At 34.3% G+C, this 27,534-nt stretch overlaps 3 protein-coding genes across 4 annotated transcripts; 1 reads left to right on the forward strand and 2 right to left on the reverse strand.

Moving 5' to 3' along the window:
* Positions 1-142: 142 nt before the first annotated feature.
* Positions 143-5,134, reverse strand: LOC7483804 (uncharacterized). 2 transcript variants are annotated; one of them, XM_052450431.1, is made up of 12 exons: positions 4,657-5,134; positions 3,463-4,025; positions 3,288-3,377; positions 2,947-3,186; positions 2,198-2,419; positions 1,782-2,076; positions 1,377-1,690; positions 1,122-1,231; positions 935-1,035; positions 760-833; positions 573-672; positions 143-384 (listed from the first exon to the last, which is right to left on the reverse strand). In XM_052450431.1, exons 1-11 carry the CDS (start codon positions 4,916-4,918, stop codon positions 574-576), a joined length of 2,370 nt encoding a protein of 789 aa, XP_052306391.1. In that variant the 5' UTR covers positions 4,919-5,134; the 3' UTR covers positions 143-384; position 573. The 2 variants fall into 2 exon arrangements, with proteins under 2 accessions (XP_052306391.1, XP_024450091.2); XM_024594323.2 differs by having other exon boundaries at positions 3,463-4,088; positions 4,657-5,121.
* Positions 5,135-6,869: 1,735 nt separating this feature from the next.
* LOC18109608 (uncharacterized protein At1g28695) lies at positions 6,870-14,278 on the reverse strand. Its single transcript, XM_024594853.2, has 3 exons — positions 13,964-14,278; positions 13,479-13,877; positions 6,870-7,601 (listed from the first exon to the last, which is right to left on the reverse strand). Exons 1-3 carry the CDS (start codon positions 14,129-14,131, stop codon positions 7,071-7,073), a joined length of 1,098 nt encoding a protein of 365 aa, XP_024450621.1. The 5' UTR covers positions 14,132-14,278; the 3' UTR covers positions 6,870-7,070.
* Positions 14,279-21,417: 7,139 nt separating this feature from the next.
* On the forward strand, positions 21,418-25,206 carry LOC7483807 (putative casein kinase II subunit beta-4). The gene is made up of 5 exons (XM_002301205.4): positions 21,418-22,011; positions 23,071-23,289; positions 24,031-24,140; positions 24,243-24,408; positions 24,797-25,206. The coding sequence occupies exons 1-5, from the start codon at positions 21,732-21,734 to the stop codon at positions 24,925-24,927; spliced, it is 906 nt and encodes a 301-aa protein (XP_002301241.1). The 5' UTR covers positions 21,418-21,731; the 3' UTR covers positions 24,928-25,206.
* The last annotated feature ends 2,328 nt before the right edge of the window (positions 25,207-27,534 follow it).

Here is a 27,534-nt window from a genome sequence, read left to right on the forward strand (position 1 = left end):
AGGAAAAGGACCAAATTCCTTACCATTCCCGAGTAAGTCATCAATCTCTTAGGCTGTCCGCTAAAGTAGAAGATGCAGCAAAAACTCCCAATATCCATGAGATGGAGAACTTAAAGAGAATAAAAGGTCAAATTCATACATATCATACCAAAGCATTCTTATTTCCATTCCTAAACAGGTGAAGTTTCCTTACAGCGTGGACTTGAGACTTGATAAATATCCAGTCTGCAGATCTAAAAAAAACTTGAACAAAAGCAGACCTTTTCATTCTACAGAACTTTAAGCTCATCCTTTTCCACCACTATAGAGGCCTATTACACTTGACAACATCCTCCAAAACTGTAAGCATGTAAGCACTATAGCAGCCTCTTTGTCATCTCAAATCTGTTCCATAAAGAAATAACTCGTGACCATAGGCTACTTTTTTGACCAACTATGTCTCTTAGCAATCAATAACAAGCCAATATCTTCAGAAACCATTATCTCCAGGAAAAACACGAAGACACAGTGGTTATATAATTCCCTGGGCGATTCATAAAATGAAATGACATAAAAGAAGCAGTTCTACTCACACTAATAGTATGATCCTGAGCTACCAGTACCCATGTAGCTGCTGCTGCTGCCCATGCCTCCACGACTCGAGTACATTGACGAGTAAGAGCTACCACCAACCTGCCATTGAAATGCAGAAAAAAAGTGTTTGATACATAAAATACAATTGTCAGCATTCTTTATGTTGAGAAAGGGTTAAGGGCATACATCACCACTGCGAGACATGTAATCACCGCCATAGCTTGATGAGTACATTCCACCATCATTGCCTCCATAAGAACCTGATAATAATTTCATAATGGAGTATAATCATTATGTATAATACTACAACTTCAATGATAACATGCTATTCATATTAATTTATTAGCAACTAAAAACACACCTCCATAACCCATACCCTGACGGCTACTATACATCCCATGTGAATCCTGACTGGAAATAGAACTTCTGCTGCCCCCATATCCAGCAGCAGATCTCCCAAGTCTACCAATCACAATAGGAAAGGAAGAGTTACCACAATAATGCAGGAATATTTCATTGCAACAATGAAAAAAAGGAATATAACAAACCTATCACCATATGCATCCCCATATTGAGAAGCACTAGAACCAAGTTCATAGTCCAAACGAGGCCTCGAATGGCGCACACCAGCATCAGCATAACGAGGAGGAATATCATCCTTGAATTGTATAACACATCAATACCACTTTCGTTATAACTTAGATTTGATGATAAATGGGATATAGAGATTTGATGATAAATGGGATATAGGATAGAAATGTTGCATCATCATCATCAAGCATAAAGTCAACATCAAAACTTACCATAGCCGGATATGGACGTTTTGAACCAGCAACAGAATCATAATCACGGCCATGCCCTTCACGGTAATTTGGAGGAGGCCTCTCGTACCTTTGACTATAGCCATCATCGGCATAAGCTCTCCTTGCAGACATGCGAGAAGTACTTCTGGGAAGATCAGCGTAGCTGGTACCACGAGAAGAATATTCATCTCTATAAGATGGGCGTCTCTCAGGGATAGACCTAGGATCATAATCTACAGCAGGTCTGCTCCTTGAAGGAGGAGGCTCATCACGCCGACCATATTCCCTCTTCAAGCTCTTCGCGTAAGATGGAGCTTTCAAAAGAGCAAAACAAGAGGTAACACTTAAGCATTAATACATCCAGTAAGAGAAACCAGCCAGTGTAATAGTAAAATTGAAGCATACGAGGTGGTCTTCTCTCAAAGGACCTAGAAGGCGGAGCCAAAGGTCTGCTTCTTGCTGGCATGGACATCACGGGAGGACGTCTCTCTCTCAATCCTGTAGAACTCTTTAGACTGAAAGGTGGAGCACGAGTTGCAATTCCTCTTACTGGACGAGTAGAGTAGCTATGCGGCACAGGACGAACCCATGGACCCTTGACAACTCTACTAGCTCCATACCCAGGTCGGAAATCTCCACGACTTAGATGCTTTCCTTTTCCCCTCTGAAGGGGTCTTGATAAGCGGGCCCTAACTTTAGCCTGAATTGTGAAAGTAACACCATTATAAAAAGCAATTTGCAACCAAGCCAAACCAAATCATATAAAGGCAATGAAGCAGTAATACAATACAATCATAATTTCCTCCAAATAACTGACAAACCTTGTTGTCTCCTTCACCCAACTCTGCATTGTTTATACTTTTAGCACATGTCACTGCAGCATCATGAGTATCAAAGGTAACAAAACCAAAATCCTTTCTCCTGGCAGATGGCATATTCCGTGCAAGCTCAATCTTTTCGATCTCTCCATATTTCTTCAAAAGTACCCGAACACGATCCTCATCCCATGAGGCAGGCAGGCCATCAATAAACACAGTCTTCACCTGAACTTAGACAATAAAGTTAGTTGAACCATTCTAAAGTTAAAACGATACATTATGTGTACACCACCATGTAAGCACCTAAGCACTCTTGTGCCTCATTTTCTCTCGCTGCCACAGTAACTGTGGCAGCCAAAAAGGCATCAAATAAAAACACAGTCAGATAGGATCAGAATATAAAACTAAAAAGAAGAATGCAAAAGACCACCCTGCATGAACTCCATTGACCTTCACCGAGGACAGACTAAAATTGCATAGATACATCACACTGTACTGTATAAAACAAATCTCATGTAGATATCAAGAGAAGTATGATCCACTGCTCAAGCCATCATAGGTGGCATTAAGTACAAACTTGCCCTTGGTGCACATCAATCCTTCCTCGCTTAGCACAAAGGCTACAAGTGAATGCAGTTACTACCACCCAAGATAGACAGCACCATATGTTGTGGCATACAGAGAATTACATACAGATGATACAGCCACAGGTGAAATCTACAGTTTAGCATTGCAGTTAAGTAAATTTTTACCTGTGCCATGATTTCATCACCAGGGTCAATGAAGGAATCTGCAAAAGACACCTTTGCAGGCCTATCAACTCCAAATAAAACATCTCTCTTCTGAAGACGCTTAAAAGCATCCATGGCATCTGAACGAGAAGAAAATTCAAGAAACGCAAATCCCCGGTTCATTCCCGCGTTGTTGCTATCTTCTACCAGGGTCAAATCCTTAACATTCTCAACTCCATAATGTTTCAACTTCTCTTTCAACTGGAACCACAGTCAACAACCAAAAGTGTGAGGAAAATGACAACTCTCAATAATCACTGCAGAGGAAAACTTGATGCTTGACAGTGACGCTATATACTTACAGCTTCCTTAGTCCATGTCTTGCAAATGTTACCCAGAAAAAGGGTGTCACTGTCCTGACTTGGAGTAACACCGCATTGTTTCCCATTGATCTGGAATTCAGTCATTAAATTACATATGTAAGTAGTGATGCGAACTTACTAGATATTCCAAAATTTGACATGAACAAAAAGTTACCACTGGGTTTTTGAGTTCTGTCACAGCTCGTTTTGCCTGTTCAACAGTTGCAAAGCGTAAGAACGCAAACCCTTTGTTTTTCTTAGTCTGGGGGTTCATCATCAGCCTGACTTCAGTAACCTCACCAACACGGCTGAATATTTTCCGAAGATCATCCTCAGTAGCATCCTTGTCTAAACCCCCAACAAATACTTCAAACTCCTTCCGCTTGCGCCTCTCCTTGAACACTTCATGATGCTCGTCCTCTTCCTCCACATCAGCCATTTCAGCATGCTCTACCTCCTCACCAGCATGCTCATCATCCTCTTCACCCTCATGTTCTTCAGGATCCTCTTCCAATTCCTCCTCTACTAAATCACCCTGTTCCTCTTCACCAACATTCTCCTCCTCATTTTCTTCCTCCACTTCATCTTCCACCTCCTGAACATCCTCCTGTTCAATTTCCTTATCATCATAATCCACCCCACCATATTCTTCAGGTTCATATTCAGGCTCATTATCATCAAAATCTAACCTCTCATCTTTTTCATACTCATCTACAGATTCCTTGCCCTCTTCTTCTTCTGCCATGACAAAAAAAGGTACGTGATCCAGACCAGCCATGAAACACTCAAATCCTCCACTATCTTCAAACAAAAATATAACCCACTTTATTAAGAAATATTCCGTATAACCCTGAATCCTTCCATGGTTAGATACTCTCTCAACAAATTAATACCTTGTGGAACTTGGTTACTTCCTTTTGTAACCTAAATAATTTTAACTTCGAATTTGACAAACACCACTAAATATAAATAACACCAATTCTGACTAAAGCAGCAAAAAAAAATTGAAGCAATATAGATTTTTATGTCTATTTTGTTCGGTTTTAATGATAATAGAACTACATAACATAAAATTGATAAACAATCAACCCAAACATTTTATTACCAGAAAATCTAAACAATTATTATCAAACAAAGATACCAATATATCCCCAACTTAATCAAATTAAGAATCATTATACTAAAAAGAGAAACTTTAACAAATTTCAACAAAGCAAGCACTCGATTAAGACCTCAAATCCAATTAGATTCTGGAAAGGACACAAATTTTCACAAATTCCAAGAAAAAAATACACAGCCAAACACACAACAAACTTATATTTCACTAGATCCAAACCAAACAAAAACAATTAGAAACAAAAACACTTACTTTTCAAAGAAGCCGGTCCATTGGCGACCAAATTCGCTTCAATCTCACCTTCTCTATCTTTCTTCTCATCAATAACTAACTTATCTTCAACAAACACGCTCTTCTCCTCCTCCACGACCACGGGCTTCTCATCAACCACCGTCGGTTTCACCTCCAAATTCAACACATCCTCCGCCGCTTCCGGATGTTGCTGACTCAGCACCTTCCTCAACGTTCTCTTCTTCCCAGCCGCCGCTCCTCTCTTTACCGCCCGTGGAGGCATTGTTTATAGATGGACTAATATAAATACCCAGATTTCCGTAAAAAAACCCAGTTGATCTCCAAAATAGCCAAAAATTCACGAATTTTGAAGATAAAAACCCCAAATCCAAACGCAACGGGAGAACAAAATTGGGGATTTTGAAAACCCTAGGTCTTAATTTATATGTGAATGATAAAGAGTTTAGGCGGAGTTTGGTGCTCGTGCGGGTGTTTAATGTGCGGCACGTGGAGATATGTAATTGGATTGAACTTATCTGTTTCTTTAAAAAGTATAAACTTTTATTTTAGTCCCTAAGGATTTAAAAACGTTACACTTTGATTCCTAACCTTGAATACCTAATTGAATGCCACTTTTTTCATCTCTTTTCTTTTACTTTTTCATGTTTTTCTCTTTTCGATTCATAAAAAATCCCCATATTTTGTTCATAATAATATAAAATAAAAAATAAAAAATAAAAAATGAAAATAAAAAGTTATTCGCATAGTGAATCCATAATTATCTTTTGATAATTATTTGTTGATAGGTAAGGATCATAATAAATCAAGTTAAGAGTGTGTTTGGTATTGCGGTAGCTGTTGTGGTTGTGATTTGAAAAAAGTTGTTTTATAAAAAGTACTTTTAGTTGAGGTTGATTTGAAAAAATAGGTGTTTGGTTAAAACTGTGGTTGAAATTGAGGTTGAGCAAAAAGTAGTTTAATGTGTTTGGTTAAGAATACTTTTGAAATTGAGGTTATAAAATAATTTAAAAATATATATATTAATATTGATGGTTTTTAATTTAAAATTTTATAGATTTAACTATTGATATTATATCATAAAATAAATAATACTTTATATAAAATATTTTTTATTGTTCCATTAAAATATCTACAATTTTGCAAATGCTACGTCATCAAGCGATCTTTATCTAATTTATATAGTTAAATATTGAATAATATTAAATACTATTTTTTCAAATAAAATACAATTAAAATAATAAAAAATAATTTTTATTTTACTGGATCGAACCCGTTTTAATATATTTTAAGTTTTGAACCAGAACCGGTTCGGCCAGAATAATACAGCATGCTACACTGTTGACGCGAACAGTGCAGCATGCTGCACTGTTTAATTAGCATCAACAGTGCAGCATGCTGCACTATTCACGCGAATTAATTGGCATGAACAGTGCAGCATGCTGCACTGTTCATGCCAATTAATTTGCTTGATGTGCGAAAGCATGCAGCAGAGAGGGAAAAACGCAACAGAATGCATGTAAATTCTGCTTCAATAAGGCCTGTTTCTGCGTTTCAAAAGCACTTTTGATAAAATTTGAAAATTTTTTATTTTTTTATTAACTTGAAATTAATATGTTTTTAGTGTTTTCGAATCATTTTGATGTGCTGATGTCAAAAATGATTTTTAAAAAATAAAAAAACATTATTGGCATGCATTTTGGCACGAAAAGCTATTTGAAAAGCAACCGCAACTATACTGCCAAACAAACCCTAAAACCGTGTTTTCAACGCAGAGAATGATAGGTCCCATGTAAAAAAATCACGACACATTTCTTAACCAAACACTATATTGTCACTGTTACATGCTAAACGCAGCCACAAACTCTTAGTCAAACGAACTCTAAGTTAGATTATCATCCCCTTTATATTATTTGTATTCACTCTGAAAGATTATGTGTTAGATCAAGGATTGCAGACAAGGATGAGACCTGAGTTTCTACTAGATTTCAGTTGAATCATGATTGTAGTGTTTGTAGTACTTTTAATGTAATTTTTATAATAAAAAATAACTTTTTCAATAAAATATATTGATTTAATAATATGTCATAAAAAATATAATTAGCTAATTATGTTATGTGCTTGATAAAGGACAGGACAAAGTATAAATTGCATGATTACGGGGTGCAAAAACATGCCATTGTCACGTGTTCTATCCAATATTGCATCATCGATGGTTATTTAAAATAAATTGAAAATTAATATAAAATTGATATTAAAGTACAAATTGAGTTTTAACAATGATGATTAATTAGTTAATTATATCATAGTACAGAGACGGGGTTATAGTTCATTAAAGATCTACAATAGACTTTGGCTTTCTGTGTTTGTGTTTGTGTTTGTGTTTTCCTTCAGTGAAAAGCAAAAAGAACCTGAAACTAAACTTTAGTTTTCCAAGATTCCCAACATCCAAAATGTCCTGTCCAACTGAAAGGCACGGTTATATTACTATGAACTGCAGCGGCTTTAGCAGTAGTTGCCTTGAACTTCTTCCAATCACGAAGAACAGCAGTTAAATCCTTAACCTTGGCATTTATACTCCGACAACAATTGGCATGGACAGTGATCACCGCGTTGATATCTTTGCTATCTGTGCAAAACCCACTGAAGTAGACAGTGTCCAAGAACCTTGCCTGAAGGCCCAGTTGCCCAAACATGCCCGCCTTCATTATGTCAAAGAGCACATCTTGCTCTTTCTTGCCTGTGGAATTGTCTTTTCTGCCATACCATGCATCAAACAATGAGATGGTCTTGTTGTTTGATCTGATGTAGTAGAACCCGGTGTTGATGGCATTTTTTTCTGAGTGTGGGTCGCCGTTAAACCAATCGGTGCTGATCTGGAGGTCCACACTTTCGTTATAAATGCCTAGCCTTGAAAATGGATTCCTTAGCCACATCACATCAGTATCCTGTCACCAGAATTCAAATCATTCGTTAGCAAAACTAAAATTTCAACAAATTGTCGAAGTTTTCAAATGGTAAACAAAACTTCAAAATCATGCTGTGCTGTTTAACCAGCAGAGCATAAAATTAAGCAAAAAAACCACTTTAGTTGATAAAATCACTCGATGCCATCAGAAATTGTAATGGTAAGGACCTTGAAGTCACTGTCATGAACAACCTGTGATTAGATTTCTACTTGATGGGTTGACTTGCATGCGTTACTGCCAGAGTTTAAACTATGAAAATTCTCATCAATTTACAAATCTAGACCTGAAGAAACTATCATCGGTGAGACTATCGTGCATGCAGACTCAATCTCAATGCATTAAATCTCAATGCATTAAGATGGTAATTTATTTTATTTATTTTTTGGTAACCCGAGGTGTTTGAGCCAGCTTACGCGCACCACAACTAATCCCCGGACCCACTGAACACCGTGCAAGCCCAGTAGACAGGTAAGACACCGCGGGGGTGACAGGCGTGCACGCTGAGGCTCGAACCCAGGTGACAGAAGCAAGAAAACCTTGCCTCTGCCGCTAGACTACAAGCCTCGGTGTAATAAGATGGTAATTTTATAAGGTTCATAGAGTGTCCAATATTATCTAATCTGATTGGATTGGATTTTTATCCGATTCAATCAAAAACAAATGCAAAGGTGGGTGATAGATTCACGTATTTTTAATCTTTTTATTTTATTTTATGAAGTTATAATTTTATCATTCAGGAGAGTTTTTTATAATTTTATGTATAGATTTTAAGTTTAAATTTTATTTTATAGTTTTATGATTCATGGATAAGGATATAGTTTGTTTTTAAATATTTTATTTTATTTTTAAAAATAAAAAGAGATCAAGTCAAGCACCGAAGGGGTATTGGCTAGGAGGACTTTCTTCACTAACCTTGTTTTGATCGGGACGAGGTGGAAAAGCAATGGTAAATTTAAATATTCTAAAATGGAGACGAACGAAATGATTTTTTTCTTTCAAAGTAGAATATTGGGGAAATAATAAAATAATTGAAAAAATTAGCATAATTTAAAAGTCATATATTGCGTCTTTGACTCGCTTAAAAAAAATATAGCAAGTGCAATTTTATTAAACTTTATTAAAAGTTATTTTGAATTTTAAATTTTAATCTCAATCACAATAATTTTGCACAAAAGTCTTTCAAAACTTGCCTTGTGCGTTAATTTGTGGCAGAAGCCTCTCCAAGTAAGCGGGAGCAACAAACGCAGCACGTTTCTCAACTCTGAAGATTTGTATGCAAGAGAATGCGAGATGATAGTTCCAACTCTGAGATTAGGGAAATTATAGTGGATTTGTAATGTGTTTTAAAAGTATTTTTAAAAAAATTATTATTTTTATTTTAAATTAAAAATTTTTTATTTTCATATTGTTTTGATCTGCTAATATTAAAAATAAATTTAAAAAAATAAAAAATTATTTCTATACATTTATAAACAAAAATACTTTAAAAAGGAACAGTTAGCACAATATCAAACAAGCACTAACTAAGTAAAACATTAAAAGGTACAGGGTATTTACAATACAAAATGCACTATGGATTCCCTTACAAAACACCAACTACACGGAGGAAATTATAGGATCAAATTGTAGGTCACTTTGGGTTAATTTATTAAAGAGCGAGATTAAAAGACAAGGAATCGAAGTGAAAATACGAAGGAAAGGGATGGCTTTTTCAAGTTTCAGGGTGAGATACGCATTTTGCCCTTAGATAGAAAACAAAAGACTTGTTATTAGGGGTAATTAAGTAATTTTATAGCGGTTCATTTGTCACTGTCAAGTTTAAAAGGGGAAATGATGTCTTTTCAATTTTATTATGCACAAAAAAAAAAAATCATTGCATCTCTAGATTTAAAAAAAATGAAAGCTTAGTTTATGGGTGTTTTAGTCTTTTTATTTTGTGAAAAATAGTAAAATGATTTGGATGCCCTTAAAAGTTCAATTTTCTATAACTCACATAGAATGGCATTTTTGTACTTGCACGCGCAGAGTGTACGAGGTCGTTCAGTGGTGAAATGCTGCCTTCTGCGACGATGTTCGAATCGTCTCGGCACCCACTCCATGATGAGATGGTGTGTATTGCCAAAGGCCGTCAGGTTTAGCTCTAACAACTTTTTTTCCTTTTAGTTTCTCTCTCTTCTTTGATTTTCATGTTACCCTTCAAAATTTCAAATTGGCTCTTTAATTTGGTCCATGTACTTCTAATTGTTATTTGTTCTATTTTAAATAATTTATAAAATTAAAATTCTTTCTCAATTTCAACTCCTTTCATCTTTCAAATTTGATTCTTATTCTTTTGATTGTTATTTGTTTTGTTTGAGATAATTTTTCAAATTGATTATGTTTTACAATTTCATCATCCTCGGGTTCATTTTCCTATAAAATTTGATCTATATTTTTCTAATTGTTATTTTTTTTTATTTTGCTAATTTTTTAAAATTGATTTTTTTTCAATTTTGTCATTCAACATTAAATTGTTTTGAAATTGAGTTTAAGTCTAGAATATCATGATTTACAAGTTTTAAAGATTAACTCAACTAATATATTATTTTTATAAAAGAATAAACAATTTCTTTGTGTAATTTAAGAAATTCTTGCAAGCAATAAAATTATGAATCGTGGCTATATTCTACAATATATTAAAAGGGATCAATGTCCTTGTTATTGTTTATATAGACACAAAGCACCGTGGATTGGAGCAGTGTAATGGCAGAGCTCCCCTTACCACAAAGAGTTGGAAAGACTGCAGGGGGTGGGGTTGTCTTTTTTACTGGGATGCATGTGGCATTGAAGGAATGGTTAGAGAGAAAATGGTCAGCTCCAGTTTTGGTGGAGCTACAGGCCCCGAACTACAAACACCTAGCGCCAACAAGCCCTTGGTGTCCGCGCGCCAAGTGGGGCTGCAGACACATGGCGTCGGTGCTGCCCTGGACAAGAGGGCTAGACCCGCGTGCATGGCCACAGACCTAGGCGAGAGAGTCTGAAAACCCGTTGAGGATGCCTAAGCCTTAGGTCCTGCGTCGGGACCCGATGTTGTTGGGCCATGCATCAAGACCCAGGTCTCCTGGGTCCTATGTCGAGACCCAATCCTCTTGGGTCCTTTGTCCGGACCCATGAACCCTGGGTCCTTTGTCTTGGGTCTTTGGTTTATTAATATAATTATTTGTGTTATAAATATTATTATTTTTCTTATAATTCAAAGTATTAATGTAAAAAAAATATTATTTGTGTTATCAATATTATTATTTTTATTATAATTCTAAGTATTACTATAAAAAATATTATAATTTGTGTTATAAATATTTTTGGGTTTTTTAATATAATTATTTGTGTTATAAGAATTATTATTTTTATTGTAATTCTAAGCATTACTATAAAAAATATCATTATTTGTTTTATAAGTATTATTATTTTTATTATAATTCTAAGTATTAATATAAAAAACATTATAATTTGTGTTATAAATGTTCTTGGGTTTCTAAATATAATTATTTGTGTTATAAATATTATTATTTTTATTACAATTCAAAGTGTTAATATTACTATTTGTGCTATAAATATTATTATTTTTATTATAATTCTCTTGGGTGCTCCAAACGTAGAACCAATTGCCCTTGAGTTCTGTGTCTGGATCCAATTCTGTTGGGTTTGACGTCAAGACACATGCTCTTGGATCCTGTGTCATGACCCATTTCGCTTGGGTCCTGGGTCTGGAGCCAAATGTCATGCTTCCTGCGTCATGATCCATTTTGCTTGGGTCATGCGTTAGGACCCAATCATCTTGGATCATTGTCAGGTTGTGTTCTTGAGTTTTGGATTTCTAAATATAATTATTTGTTATTAATATTATTATGTTTATTATAATTAAAAGTATTCATATTAAAAATAGTATTATTTGTATTATAAATATTATTATTATAAATTATAATTAATATTATTAATAAAATAATTAATAAATTTGAAAAGAAAATTTCATTATTATCATCATCATTAATAACTTTTAAAAATATCATTATTACTATTGAAAAAAACCATCATTTTTTTAAAAATATTAAAAAATATAAGAAGTTTGGCAGGCATGTTAAATATTATTATTAATAATATAAATAGTATTGTTACAGCTAGACTCGATATTCTTAGATCTGACGTTGCAACTAAACCCAATATTTTTTAATCTTAAATTATTTTAATATTTTTTATAAAAATAAAAAATTAACCTGCGAAGTAACACCAAATAGTGCTCCCTAGACACAATCTTTTTTCTAATAATGTGTCGGTTGCAGAAAAAACTTCTCAAGATGTATCAAAGCAGTTAAACAGTGCCTAATTTCCCGCATCTTCATCACATTCTTCTCAACGGTGCTATCATAATCATTGTATTTAAATAGTTAGTTTGTTTTTGTGTCTTTTTTTTAAAAATTATTTTGATATGTTAATATTAAAAATTATTTTTTAAAATAAAAAAATTATTTTAATATATTTTTAAATAAAAAATACTTTAAAAAATAATTAAAAGGTATTAAAACTGTAGCCGGGAGCAGTTCCACTGGAATAATCGGGAATAATTTGTGATCCACTAAAGATAGTCACCGCAAGTATGATTGCCCCTATGCAATCCTCAAGGTGAATTGAGGTTTCTTGCATAATATCATGAAGGCTATTTATTTTTAAAAAAAAATGAAAACAAACAATGTTTTTCATTTGATATATGTAATCTCTCTCTCTTGGAAAAGATTTTCAACCCCAAAAACGTGAAAAATCTTCTCTCTTTCCCTCTCTCTATTTCCTCCATGAAAATGACATGGCAGAAAAGGAATTGGGTCCCTGACGAGCCAGCAACCTTCAGTTCAAATAGACAGCAATTAAAGCTAGATCCCACTACAAGACTCGGGGTGACATCCGTGTAAGGGACGACAATCTATAGGACCTAAATTTCCATGTGAACCAAGTTATTTTTTGTTTTTTTTTTTAAAAAAAGAAAGAATTATATTGTGAACAGGAGGAGATCGGGCCTGTTCGAGGGCCTGGGTTGAAAGGAGGAAGGGGGAGGCAGGGCAGCTGCGGGTTCTCAGCTGATTTGATGGCGTCGGCTAGTTCGTCTGGCTAGAATGATTTCAGGCTGGTGGGTTGGGGCGGCTGGTTTCAGTGCTGGTGGAGGGAGAATTAGGAAATGGTAGATAGGTATTTTTATCTTTTAGAGCTCTTGATTAGCTAGGTGTGAAAGGTGATAGGAAAGGTGATGGGTTTTTTAAAATATTTCCTTTTAGGTGACTTGTTCTCGGCAGGAAGCTTAAAGGTAGATATTTTTTTAGTTTAATATAGTGTTTTGTTAGCTTGCGTGTAACTCAACGACCATGTAAGTCTCCAGTGGCCATTATATAAGCACCTGAGATCACAGAGAGAGCAAATCTCTTGGTCTCAAGCTCTTACCACTGAGCCACTACCTAAATGGTTTAAAGTTAGTTACTTCTAATTTATTAATAACATAACTTCAATTGTTATTAAAAAAATATGAATTATTTTTTATAAAACTACAAAAAGATTAAATGAATACGAGATTATTGTTCTTTAACAAAGCCATATCAGTTGTAGGAAAGTAAAATTTTCGTAAATTGACAGTAGAGTAGGCACGTAGTTCATTATGCCACATATGGCCCCAAACACCATGACTCAGCTACTCTAATGACTTTTTTTCCTAAATTAGGTCAAACTAATTAATTAAAATTATGTAGCCTTTAATTTACCTGCCGACAAGAAATGATAGCCGAGTAACAGTCAAACTAAAACACAGAAATCAATGGAGTTTAGCAAGAAACGTACCGTGAAAATAAAGTTGTATCCATGCTTGAGAACATCCAACAACAAAAGGGTTCTTCTCCACATCATCTTGAGAAAATCTTGTGACATGAAGATCTTTTCTTCTCCAAAATGACCTAAACCTTCCGTTTCCAGTTTGTAACAGTTTAGCCGCTTGAACAAACACCTCTCATAAGCAACTTGATCGACAGCGACTAAGAGTAGATGATCGAGAAGTGGCCTAGTGTCCTCTCCTAGCCACAAACTCTCGAGAAAAAGATCAAGCATTGTTGTTTCAGCATGAATACTTTGTTCTACATAAGCTTTGTTAACAACAGCTATAATCACTGTTTTGTTTGGCGTTGAGGCCTTCTCCAGAGCCAATTCAAGCTCGTCTATTGGAAACTTCAACCTTTTCATTTCCTGTGACCGGAAAAAATAAATGATTTCTACAGCGAAGGAAAACCATATGAAACTATGCTATATAACATACACAGATGAATACTTACAGATTGCGAGTGAGATGGCCAATGGTTAGATGATCTTCGAGACGAGAATAATAAAGGGCTTGATCGTGAGGCAGACGACCAGGTGCAAAGGTAAAGTACACTAGCAATGAGAATTGAGACGAGTGCTATATTTCCAAGAGAGTTCTTTGAGGAGTCCATGTTGATCATGTCGGGCTTTTTGTTTTTTGTTTTTTTTGTTAAAGATAATGAAAGGTTTGGTATAATTTATCGACGATCGGTGTGATTTACCGAAGACAGAGAGAAGAGGAAAAAACCATGCGTGGGCGGAAAGGTTAGGTGTGTAGGGTAGAATGGTCATTTACATATAGGTAGAATATACGGGCCATGCAACAAGTACACGGAACATATGAGGTTCTCTGACTTGTAATCATAGTTGAATACGGTAAGCAAGCCAAAACTAGATACGGAATTCCGGAAATCAAGTTTAGCTGGAAGGAAATAAAATAGTTAGGCCCCAGTTTGAAGAAACCACGTCGTTTCTTTTGGGTAAATTACAGTAATCCGATATCTACTTTATCTTCTGATTAAATATTTATTTACTAGTGTATATATATCCTTGCTTAATTTGTAAGTCTGGGATTTACACCAGGGATTAAGCTTTGCATGGAAGAAGATTATGAATATGCTCTAATTAACTCACCCTTGGCACAAATAAATGAACTTTTAGCCACTATAGGAGCAAAATAAATAGTACTATTCTATTTTTTTTAGAAGAAAAACGAACTAATTAATCTGTATATTCAAAGTATGTTGCAAATTAAATTCTCATATTTAATATGAATGAAAGACATTAATTATTAAGAGTTGATTGGATCCATTGGATTATAAGTTCAAGTGTATTCATTTGGACTTTCAAAAATATTAGAATAAAATATATATATCAACTGTGATTGAAGACTAAGTAAAGGTATCAGGCGTGATTGAAGCCTAAGTAAAGGTTTCCGCCGTGGGTTTCTGCGGTTTTATAAGATATTCATGGGATAATATAAATTATATTTTAAAATTTTATTTAATAATTTAAGATTTTAGATTTTTTAAGTTTGAGATAATTTTTTAATATAATAACAGAGTTTTGATGATTAAGTGGTTACGAGTTCAAATTTTACTATTTTTATTTATTTAATAAAAATTAAGTATAAAGGAAAGTCGACCTGTAAAAGTTTTAAGGTCAAAAATATTAAAAAAAATAAAAATTATATTTTAAAATTTTAAATTAAAATAATTAGTTGAAAGTGATGCGTACCTGCAAAGGATTTGGTTATGTATATTTAAAATATCAGCACAGACCTTCTGTGGTGGCTAGCTAGGCTGTCTCTTAATTACTCGCTAAAAACTTGAAGTTGCGTAGATGAGTTTTTTATATTAGCTTTTGTTCCTAGTTCGTTATAATTGAGTTCAGAGACCCACCGGCAATTGTTTATTTCTTAAGAAATCATTGTTTTTTTTCCGTGGGAAAAAAAATAAGTTTAATGAAGATTTTATAACCACTTTACGTACGGTGTTTGTTTTTGTCTTACATGTAAATATTTAATTGATAGAGCCTTACAACTAAACAATAATAAACTATAAATCAAAGTCAAGAAACATGTAAAGCAAGCTATTGGCATTCTGCTTTTTTAATTGGAAAAATATATTTTGGATTTCAAGGGTTTAGCGTGCCATTTCTGTAATATATATATAACAAATATAATTTCAATTTTAATTTATAGATAAATTTATTCAATTCAAACTTAACGTATAGATATAAAAATAGGAGTTGAACCGATATGACCCGATCGACTTCGTGAGTTCAAAAATACCTAGACAACTAATAAAAATCTAGTTTGACTTGAAGAAATTCAAGATGATATATTTTTTAAAAAATATCAAGGTGATAATATATTTGATCGACCTGAACCAACCTTTTAAAACCGTAACTGGATTATAAAACTATAATAGCTCTAAAAAAACAAGTCAAAGCAAATCATGAAATTCAATTCTTAATAAATCTATTGTTAAATTATAAAATTATAAAATATTCAATCTATAAAAAAAACAAAGAAAAATGATAAATACCAATCCAATGATCTGATTAAAATATGAGATTGATACCATGAAAACTATATAATATTAAAAAACAAACAAGAAACAATAATTGACTCAAACGTAACTTAAAAATTCCAACTAGAATTTAGATAGAATTCACAAAACAAGCCAAGATTCTAAATAAAAATAAAATTTATTAGTTTATTCTGTTTTTTAAACTAAAATAAAATACACTTGCCATTCTAAAATATAACAAAACAAAGCCGACAACCTTAATGTAAAGTCCTTTTACAACAAGTGGTCCGGAAAGTCCAGCGTCTTGTTGGTTTTCTCACAAAAACACCATAATCATTACGGGGAGAGGGTGGCTCTTGTTAAAGACGAGGTCCTGGGAATGGGGATAATTTCCACCCCACTTCCCTCGGTCACTATGCAGCATTGAACCAGGGAGGTTTTATGCAGGGATGAAAATGAATTTCTACAGGCCAAGGTTTTTTATATTCGCACTTAGTGATTCTCCGCATTCTTAAAAGTTTTAATTTTTTTTATTAAAAGTAATATTTTTATATTTTTAGATTATTCTGATGTGCTGATATAAAAAATAATTTTAAAAAACTAAATAAAATATTATTTTAATATATTTCTAAATAAAAAATACTTTAAACCGCAACCGCTATTACAATCTCAAATATGCTCTTAATATATTATTCAAAGTAAAAAAATTAAATATTTATATTCTATTCACTAGGTTTCTCTTATATACTACCCATTTTACTACTATTATATATTATTTAATAAAAAAATAAAATAGTAATATCTATTTGAAGCATATACATATATATTAAATAGTAAAATTATATATATATATATATATATATATATATATTTGTGTGTATTATATCAGTATTGATATATGTATATATTAATTTGAATTAAAAATATAAATATTCTATATATATATATATATATATATATATAATAAAAATATATAACTTGAGCTAGGTTTAGAATAAATTTGATAATATTTACACCCTAATCGCTACTCGTCTGCATAAAGCAATGTTTCTCCTTTATTTTATGCAAAACAACTATATATAGAACTTCGATGATAGAAGAAAGCTTAAAAGTCAAATCATTTGTGCATGATTACCGGGCTGAAGTGGCGGGTCCACGCGACAGAAGTGGTTTAACTTTATAATTAAAGGCTGTAGACAGAGAGATTTTTCATGTCTCTACCGAATTGACCCCTCTAATTATAAAATAAAATTCCGAGAAAGGGATTAAATCTGTGTTCGACTAAAATGATACGAGAGCGTCTAGTAACAAGGGACTTGGTGTTTATTTGGTATTTTGTTTTTAATAATGTTTAAAAATTAATTTGTTTTTTAAAAAATCATTAAATTTATATTTTTTTAATAATTTCTAATTTTTTTAATTGTTCATGTCAAAAAAATATAAAAATAATTATTTTAAAATAAAAAATACCTTAAACAATAATAATAAACACATTCCTAGTGGGATCACTGCTATGATCAACATCAGAGTATGCACGTAGCTCCAAGAAAGAGGTGGATGAAAGTAAGAGGCTCTGAAAAATTGTGCCCCAAAGATATCGTAAAGTACGAAGAATAGCTGTCCAGTAAACAGTAGTAGGAGAAGCAACAAACTAACTAATAACATGAACAACATATGCAATATCTGGACGAGTTATGGTGAGATATACCAAGCTCCCAACAATAGTACAATATAAAGTAGGACTTGTCAAATGCAAACCATCAGAAGAAGAATACCTTGCGTTAACTTCAATGAGAGTGTCTACAATCTTGTTATCAGTAAGTCTAGCCCGCTCAAGAATATCTACAACATATTTCGTTTGAAAATGAAGGTAACCTCTAGGTGAGTAAGCTACCTCAATACCCAGGAAATATCAAAGAGAATCCAAATCCTTCATTTCAAATTGTCTAGCCAGCTTTGTCTTCAAAACTGAGATACCATCAATGTCATCACCAGTAATAATCATGTCATCAACATATAAGAATAAAATGATACGACCTACATCAGTGCTCTTAATAAAAAGAGCAGAATCATGACTATTAGAAACAAATCCAAGAGATGAGATCACAATAGAAAATTTCTCAAACCAAGCATGAGATGCTTGTTTGAGACCATATAACGCTTTCTTGAGCTTACAAACATACCCCGAGTCATGTGAAACACTTTACGCTTTCTTGAGACCATATAGCTTTTTTAGCTGGTATGGAGTTTCAATTAAACTTTGACTGGGTTTAATTAATGATATCGGGAGTTTGATTGAAGAATGGATAAGTTTGAGGACTTAATTAAGCTTGTAATTAGTTTAATTAATGAAATCAGGGGTATAATTGAATAAATATTAAATTTCCGAGTTAATTAAGGACAAAATTACAAGTGATCAAGGTCCAGGGACCTTTTTGTAAAAGGAGCCGAAATTCTGTCCAGGGGCCCCCTTAAAAAATGTTGGAACTTGGAGGACCAAATTGAGAAATGGCCATTTCCAGTCCAAAACGACGCCGTTCGTCATTGTTGTTCACTGTCTTCTTCCTTTGGGAACAGAGAACACCCCCTGCAAAGAAAAAAATCGCCGCACACAAGCTAAATTCAAGGTTGCATTAGCTACCCACGGAACCCGTAGGGTTTGTTTTGGTCCCCCTCACCTTCATAATTCTCCCCTGACGCAAGGATAAGCACCACCAACAGTCCAACAATGGCAGGACTGTTGGTGTTTCCGTTCCATCCAAACACCGAGCCGATTCACTCTACACAGGATGAAGATCCCAGAGAAGATAAGGATAAGAATCCCTCTCAAGGTCTGGCTCTATAAAAAGGGGAAAGGAGAAGCCAGAAGAGGGGAGGGAAACGGAGATGAAAAGCAGCAGAAAAAGAAGATAGAAAACGAACAGAGGCGAGAAAGCAAGGAGAAAAAAACAGAGAAAAAAATCGAGAAAAAGAAAAAACCCAAAAACGGTGGAGAGAACCCATAACACAAACGAAACACACTAGAGCAGAGGGAGGAGGGACTGAAAGGAGGAGGAAGAGGAGAACATTCTCCGGCTGGTGCTAGGACCATTACCTTCGTCTTCGTCTTCGCCAGGTAAGGCTTTCTTCTCTTACTCTGTTTTAAATTTGAGCTCTTCAGAACAGTGCGAAGGTAATTAATTACCTTCGCACTGTGCAGTGCACGCGTGAGTTGATTCACGCGTGCCTGCTTCCTGGGCCGGTTCCTGGTTTGAACCAGTAACCGGACCGGGCCAGATGGGTCCAGCCCAGCCCCAAAAAAAGAAAAAAAGTAAAGAGAGTGGCCGGATCTGGGCTTTAGGCCCAGCCGGCTCAAATTATGTTTTATTAAGGGTGTGTTTGGCAAAACATACTCTTATGCCCCGATCATAATTTTTATGTCTATTTTAGTTTGATATTTGGCCAAATTATCCCCTTTTTTATATCAGAAAATTCCAAAAATATTTGGGGATCTTTGTTGATTTATTTGTTGGCCCCTCACACTTTGATTTATTTTTTTTCTTCACGTTTTGTATTTTTTTTAGCTATGTGCTCAATATGTGACCTTTTATTATTAAATACAAATATGTCGTGCAATATTTTTTTTATTTCCATCTAAAAAGAGTAAATAATAATAAAGGATAAACAAGAAAAAATGACATAGAAATTTTTTTTGTCAAATTCATTTTTTGCGAAAATATTCACTGGCGCCAGAGTCAGGAGTATCGTATTTTTTTGGATTTGTGCGATATTTACCAACGTCAGAGTTGGAAATATTCGTAAGAATTGTTCAAAGACGCCAGAGTTAGGAACATGAAATGAAGAATAAAAAATGAAAAAGAGAACAAACTTCTTAGTCATTTTAGACAAAACCAGCAATGCAGCTTGCCTTAGGCTGGACGCTTAAGGGGTGATAACATCTTCCTTTTTGCATAACCAGTTTCATATCATAGAATCTCTATTGACCAGTTAGAGTTTTTAGTGACCATAATACTAGGTGGCGACTACTTGAACAAGACCTTTTCCACCAAAAAAAAACAAGAAGCCAAATATCTTTTTTTTTTTTTTCATATCAAGATGAATTTTTAATCGGTCGCCGCGATATCCGAGTGTGATAGAATACATATCTGGTCACAAACACCACAGGCGGGTATTGGCGGATTTTCTCTTGGATTACCATTATAAGCTGCTTGTAAATTGTTGAAAGTCAAGATTAGAAATTCAGACAAAGACTTGGTTGAATTTCCCTGCATGTAGTTAGCAACACTTGCAGTTTTGATGTTTCGAAGCCTGTCAGCATCTGGAAGGTGATTTGAATCACCTCTGTAAGAGCACGAGCTTGTCATTCTTGGTGAGTAGCTAATAACACAAGGCACCATGAAGCTGTGATAGTGGTGGCTTCGTGTCCAGCAAAGTATATAGCCTTGCACTTATCCATTATGAACCTGTCCAGAACATGTCCTAAAATCTATATGCATTTCTTTGTTTGTTTCTTATCGGAAAAGAACATTACCCTCAGATCCTTTTTTTTTTCTTAAATAAACCGAGATTTTATAGAGAATTTTTTTTTTTTATCAATTCAACCCTTTTACATTTTTTTTTCAATTCCCTCCTTATTTTCCTTCAATTTCATTTTTTTTTTCTCAATTTCATTCTTAATTTTTTTTAATAATCATTCGGGTTATCTTTGGATTGACCATATTAATTAGATCACACCAGAGTAACTCTCACATGATTTATTTTTAAACCAAGGCTAGGCAAAGAGTCAGGTTTAGATCTTTTTATGTCAATTTCATCTTTATGTCAGAGTAATTTTTACACGGTTTAGTTTTAAAATTAGATTAAATAAATAGTCGGATTAAAAAGTTTTAAGGTTTACAATAACAATGTGTAATAATTCTTTATAACCTTGATGTTTTTTTTGTTGCATTAAAAAAAATTAATTTTGATTAAGAATTAAAACTTAACCACTTTTTATAACATTGATTCATAATATTCATGAGAATTGTAGACTTACTGCATTGTATAATCAACTCCTTTAAATTTATTTCATAACAGGCATTGAATTGAATATTATTAATTCATCTTTGCAGTATTTTTTCGTACATGAAAACAAACCTCTCTCAATTTAATTTTGAACACTTAGTTTATACCGAAGTGATGCATCTCAATCTCTTTCTAGATTATAACCCAAAACCAAAACATGCAACCTAACACCTGAGCAAGCACCTCAAATTCCTACACTGGGCTCGATTTTCTCATTGCAGAAACTATATCTCAAAATGATGGGCTAGATCTAGTGTTCTTCCCTTTGTATCCTTTAAGCCCAACAAAAGAAAGAACAATAAGAATAGGATAAAAAAATCTCAAAGAAAAAAACAAATCTTCAAAAGGAATGGAATGACAAGAAAAAACGAAGAGAGAAAGAGAGCCCATAGAGAGAAAGCGCTCTCGCGTAAATCTCCTTCCTTCTCCCCACCAAAAAAATAACCCTAGCTCTCTCCGTCCACACCCTTCTCTTCAATCCAACCCTAATTTCTCAAATTCATCTTTAAATTGTCAAATCCTTCAGAACCCATAATTCTCCATTAATCTAGGGTTTTTTTCCACCATGTTATCCCTCAAAGCTTGAAACTTTGCCAAAAAAGATCGAAACTTTGGGGTTTTGAAACTGATAGAGAGAAGAATCATGTACAAAGATCGAGGCGGGTTTGGTGGCGGGTCATCAAGATCGGATATTGTAGGAGGACCGCTTGATCGAAAGCGTATAAATGATGCGCTAGACAAGCATCTAGAGAAGTCTTCTCCTTCAACTTCGAGAGGATTGAATAATAGTAGTAAGGATAAGGAGAGATTATCTGTTCCTTCTACTTCTACCGGTAAATCATTACAGCACCATCAGCAGCAGCTTGATCATCATCGTGCTGATTCTCGCTCCGCTTCGCTTTCCAAAAACAAATGCTCTGATGGTACTAGTGCTTTCTCTTGGTTCTTTATGCTCAACTTGATTATTTTTAATTGTTTTTGTGCGTCTGGGATCTGGGTTTTTGCTGCTTTTGTTTATCTTTTTTTTTTTGTGTGTTTTCTGGGATTGATTAACTGTCCCTATTTTTAGGGATTTTGTGTTCTGTGGGAGCTGTGGACAATTATTTGGAGGTGAATGTGTGTTATGGCATCTGGGATTCTCTGGACAGTTATTTTTTTTTTTGAAGTTTGGTTTTTAGCTGTTCTCTTCGGAGCAATGTGGCTCGTGTGTATGCTGGTCTTTTAGCTAGAGTGATTTTTATTCTTTTAATTTTTGGGGTTTATGTTGATTTGTTTTTGAGCTTATTTGGTGCATGGGATCTTGGTTTGTGGAGCAACGGTGATGATTTTGTTTGATTTAGTAAGTTGAGCTGTTGTATGTGTGTTTCTAAGTGGATAAGGTATGGTTATGGTTAAGGGGTGATATACTACTTACTTTTTTTTATTTTCGCTCTCCTCTGTGCTTGCATTCATCTAATGTGAATATTGTTGTCTGAGCGTGAGGAGTTTAACTACATTTTGACTTATGCCTCGGTGAAAGCAACTGGCTGCGAGCATTATTCAATCTAATCAATACATTAACTTTGGCATTTTCTTGCTCGTTGTATTTATACTGTATAGTTACATTTTAGTGGCAAATGGATCTGGGTTTGGTATTTATTCTGTTACTACTAATGTATTATTTAAGTGTTGCATGGGATGGTATATAGAGAGTCCTTTACAACTAAGAATAATGGGTAACCATTTAAGTGCTCTTCTTTTTTCTACACTCTTCATGTGTGGAATTGCAGTGGTAGGAGAAAATGATGTTTAAATCTATTGCATTTGGATTCCTTAAGATGGTTTGGCTACTTGGATTCTATGTTAATTTGGCTGATCTTATTTGTTGTTTTTAATTGAGGCCCTTGGACTTGCTTTATTCTCTCTTCCCTCTATGCACTTAATTATTTATGTAAGGTATTAACAATCATCTGCTATGAGGCCCTTATTTTGATGAACTGCAGAGGAATCTGAGACAGACAGTGAGGAGTCGGATGTTAGTGGTTCTGATGGAGATGACACATCTTGGATCTCGTGGTTTTGCAATTTGCGAGGAAATGAATTTTTCTGTGAAGTTGATGATGAGTACATTCAGGATGATTTTAATCTTTGTGGACTGAGCAGTCAAGTTCCATACTATGATTATGCACTTGATCTTATATTGGATGTTGAATCTTCTCATGGTAAGCAATTCCCTGTTGTAAATAGGACTACGGCTTGTATGTAATTTATGTTTATTTGTTGAAAATTCAAACTGAACTTTTGGAAAGTTTGGTTTTTCCCTTCAACCTTTCTACTTAGAATCCAATTCATTTGCTATGTGTTCTCTGTTGCTTGGTAATCTTTTAAGTTGAACTTTCACATGGCGTGCATCCATAATCTACGAGCATGAGATACAAATGCAGAATCTAAGCATGGGCAGCTGCCTTTTGTATTCTGTTGAAACCAATGTCTGATTAATGTTTAATTTATATCGGACATGTCTTTTTTCTGCACATTATGACACTGAGTTTGAAAATATGTTTTATTAAAACTCCAGATGAAGGAATGAAAACTTAAAAGAGTGAATTTTTCTTGCAAAGAAAGATTTTCTTCTTGTGTATGCTTAACTTTTCCCATATGAATGATTCTTCATCATCTGGGTAGTTCTCTTAACATATACTATTTTGTGACTGTTCTTTGTCCTTGGATTGTGCGTGCCTGGTGTTCAAACAAGTGATTGAATAATTTAAGGAGTCCTAGCCTGAGAAGTCCTCTTTAGGTGGTCATATTTTCTGATATCCAAGAAATAGAAAAGAAGTAGGGGTTCTTAGCTTGGTTAAGTTTTCTCACATTAACAAATCCATTATTTCAGTGTGGACCCTTTGCATCTTATTGTGTATTGTATGCTGATGTTAAGTTTCTTTGCATTTGCACATTCTCAGGTGATATGTTCACTGAAGAACAGAATGAGTTGGTGGAATCTGCAGCAGAGATGCTTTACGGTCTTATTCATGTGCGTTACATACTTACTAGCAAGGGGATGTCTGCCATGGTAATATTATTTACTGCTGCTTCTGTTGTTTCCTTCCTTTATCTGTTTGTCATCTTGTCTTATTTAATTGGTTATTAAATGTTGTTTTGGAAACTTCTACAGTTGGAGAAGTACAAAAACTATGACTTTGGGAGATGCCCACGAGTTTATTGCTGTGGACAGCCCTGCTTCCCAGTTGGTCAATCAGACATTCCTCGTTCAAGTACTGTCAAAATCTACTGTCCAAAATGTGAAGACATCTATTACCCTCGATCCAAGTATCAAGGCAGTATCCTTCTATAACATGAATCATTGGCTACTTGATATCATTGCATATAATTGGAATCTGCTGATACCTTTTGCTATATCTTTAAAGATTTTACTTCATCTGGTCATATTTTTATACTGACATGAAAGTTCCCATTTCTTTAGACCAAATTAAAGTTTGACATCAGAGCATCATTCTTATGATTCTGCATAACTTTAACTTTTGGACTAAACATGCAGGCTGTGTGCCGGACTATGTTATGCTTGTGATATTAGATACCTGGCCCGTCAGGTTCAACTATGAGCTTAATTTTGCATTGCATAGTTTTTATGGCTTTATGTCAGTATCTACATGTTTAAAGTTACACTCTGCTTTGTTTCTATACAAAAATTTCTTTGACATTGCCTAGACATTGATGGAGCTTATTTTGGAACAACATTTCCTCACCTATTTTTGATGACATATGGTCACCTAAAGCCACAGAAGGCAACACAGAGTTACGTCCCAAGAGTTTTTGGCTTCAAACTCCACAAACCTTGACACTGAGTTGCAAGCTGCATGCGATTTGTTTGAGGTCTCTCCCTTCAATGAAAGCTCGTTCTTTTGCCTTGTGTGTTCGCTGGAAGTAAGACCGACTCTTAACAATCAAGGTGAAGGTGCAGCAGTTCCATAATGGTCTCAATTAATTTCAAATGAAAGTGTTTAAATTGCGCTACGGGCTATTAGTTGACCTGCCTAAAATTTTATCTGTGAATTTAACAGAGCGTTTGTAAGATCTTTTTTGTTTTTATGGACTTGAGAATTAAGTTTTTTTTTTTTTTTCGCTGTAGTTCCCCTATCATCTTTCTCCTTTTTTATGATAATTCGTGCCTTACTTTACAGCTCCTGATGATAGCTCTTCCAGATATTTAATCCTGATTGCTATCTGCAGACCTCACTGTGGAAGAGTGAATAGTTTGTCATTACATTGATCCCTTGCCTGCAACTGTCCTGCCAGTCTAATTTGCTTGTATCGTGTTAAAAGAGAGAGGGAAGGGGCTTCGCATGTCTTGAAGTAATGGTGAAAATGAAATCTCCTTCCGCTGTATACTCCACATACCTTTCTACTAACAAGAAGCATTTAATGTAAAGCAACATTTCTGAAAATTTGTCATGGTAATGACTTACCATTGGAATTTAAATCCAGTTTCTGAAACCATTCTCACTTTCTATTATGTACACACAAGCTGCCTGCTTGCACTTTCCACTAGGTATTTTTCTGGGATTGCAAGTTGCAACTTGAGTCGTCCGAACCAAAAAAATAAGAATCTCGAAAATGCCTTTTAACTAATTCATTAGTAATTATTTACCTTCGGTCAATTTTTTATACTAATTTTGTTTTTTTTTTTTTAAAAAAAATGATTTCTCGAGAAGCATCTTCTTGTTGAAATTTCTTGACAAAAATTCATTAAGTCCCCTGCTAAACATCATTTTTTGAGCGAAAACAAATTGCACAAATTGAATGGAATCTATGATCAAATATGGAAAGAATACTTCATTAAGGGATAAAATAGATATAAAAGTTTGTTTGGCGGTAAAATTGGTATTGCAAAGATAGCTGGGGAGCATTTTTGAGGGGTTTCCCAGTAACAAGTATATCAAAACATTCCCGTGTAGTTTGTCTAAGAAATTTGTCGTGAAAGCTTTTCTCTGATGATGTGGGATTTTTCTATCCCTTTCTCTTCCCTACCTCTGACAAAGTTTCTGCTAGTAATAATTATTCGATGGTGGAGCTTTATTCACTTTAAGATGGATGTGGAAGTCTCCCTTTAAGGCCTTCTTTGCGGCATACTTTTCAACTCTCCTGACACCCATCACCATCCTTTGTAATAAAGCAAAAAAATGCCCTGGTCCTGGTTAATTTTAATCAATATGCAGATGTCCTCGAGGCATGCAAGTGTTGCTCAGCCATGAAATAAGAAACTAAGGCCTTAAACATGTGCTGTTGGAGATGGATTTACAAGCGCTGGTTGATGCTGTGCAGGGGTTTGACTTTCGTAGCATTTGATCGAGAAATATGGTTCTTGCTTGTAGTTTCTTGTTCCTGAATTGCTTGCAGCACCCTTTTCCATCCATGAAAATCGGAAGCATCATCAATGATACAAGCAACACACAATACAAAGTGTACACGTTGATTTAAACAGCATTTTAGGCAGTATATAATCTTCAATTTCAAGCAAAATGATATACCAAAAACAGTTCATGAATAGACTTAATTACATCATAATTTGTCCAGCATGCAAATGCCACTCCCCTTAATCATATATTAATTGTGGAAGATATCTACGTCCGTCACTATATATCTTCACCCGCTCCCCTTTGACAAGGAAATAATGGCTTCATGAGTTGAGTGCTTTCCTTGCTGTATGGACTTTGTGACATCATTTCGTTTGCATTATTACCATTTCTTACATGAACCTGTGCTTTTCTTTTTTGACCTCTTTCACATACAGAGAGGTATATCCGCTAACGGAAATATTGAAGAGATATTTTTGTCAGAATTTTATTGATTGAAATATTTTTTTAGTATATATCAAAAAAATTATAGTGAAAAAAAAGAATTAAAATAAAATAAAAAAATACGATGACATGTTATTTATACCAATAGAATTAATCATGTTAGTAAAATCTGTCGGTAAAATCATTGGTAAAATGTTTACTTCTCCCTGACATTGTTCATCATGTCAATTACAAAGAGAATTTTCAAGAGAGCACTGGAACTATTCACTTTCTAATTGCATTATTAATTACTGTTATTTACAGACAAAATCACTGACGAATTGAAAAGTCATCAGTGTTATTTGACGGGTTTCTGAAAATTTTTGATTGAATTGAAAATTTAAATTAAATATTACATACGAAATCACCGACGGATTGAAAAGTCGTTGGTGATATTTGGCGGTTTCTGAAAATTTTTGATTAAATTGAAAATTTAAATTAAATATTACAGACGGAATCATCGATGAAATGATTATAAATGTTAATATTTAATTATTCATCGGTAAAATACCTCAATAAATAGAATCCCTCATTTCACAATAGACGAGCCTGATCTTCTTCTTCCTCCTCTCTTCTTCTTCTTCTTCTTCCCCTTAAGTAAAAAACATC

This window comes from Populus trichocarpa, chromosome 2, assembly GCF_000002775.5.
Source record: "Populus trichocarpa isolate Nisqually-1 chromosome 2, P.trichocarpa_v4.1, whole genome shotgun sequence".
Taxonomy (NCBI): domain Eukaryota; kingdom Viridiplantae; phylum Streptophyta; class Magnoliopsida; order Malpighiales; family Salicaceae; genus Populus; species Populus trichocarpa.

What these genes read in the sequence shown, in the direction of transcription:
- LOC7483804 (XM_024594323.2), bottom strand. Translation starts at nt 4,918, where the DNA reads ATGCCTCCACGGGCGGTAAAGAGAGGAGCGGCGGCTGGGAAGAAGAGA. An exon ending in TGGGTGAAGGAGACAACAAG is followed by an intron (nt 2,077 to 2,197) that starts GTTTGTCAGTTA and finishes TTCACAATTCAG; the next exon opens with GCTAAAGTTAGGGCCCGCTT. An exon ending in TCAGGGTATGGGTTATGGAG is followed by an intron (nt 834 to 934) that starts GTGTGTTTTTAG and finishes AATTATTATCAG; the next exon opens with GTTCTTATGGAGGCAATGAT.
- LOC18109608 (XM_024594853.2), bottom strand. Translation starts at nt 14,131, where the DNA reads ATGATCAACATGGACTCCTCAAAGAACTCTCTTGGAAATATAGCACTC. An exon ending in GGCCATCTCACTCGCAATCT is followed by an intron (nt 13,878 to 13,963) that starts GTAAGTATTCAT and finishes TTCCGGTCACAG; the next exon opens with GAAATGAAAAGGTTGAAGTT. An exon ending in GATACAACTTTATTTTCACG is followed by an intron (nt 7,602 to 13,478) that starts GTACGTTTCTTG and finishes TTCTGGTGACAG; the next exon opens with GATACTGATGTGATGTGGCT.
- LOC7483807 (XM_002301205.4), top strand. Translation starts at nt 21,732, where the DNA reads ATGTACAAAGATCGAGGCGGGTTTGGTGGCGGGTCATCAAGATCGGAT. An exon ending in GGATGTTGAATCTTCTCATG is followed by an intron (nt 23,290 to 24,030) that starts GTAAGCAATTCC and finishes GCACATTCTCAG; the next exon opens with GTGATATGTTCACTGAAGAA. An exon ending in TCGATCCAAGTATCAAGGCA is followed by an intron (nt 24,409 to 24,796) that starts GTATCCTTCTAT and finishes GACATTGCCTAG; the next exon opens with ACATTGATGGAGCTTATTTT.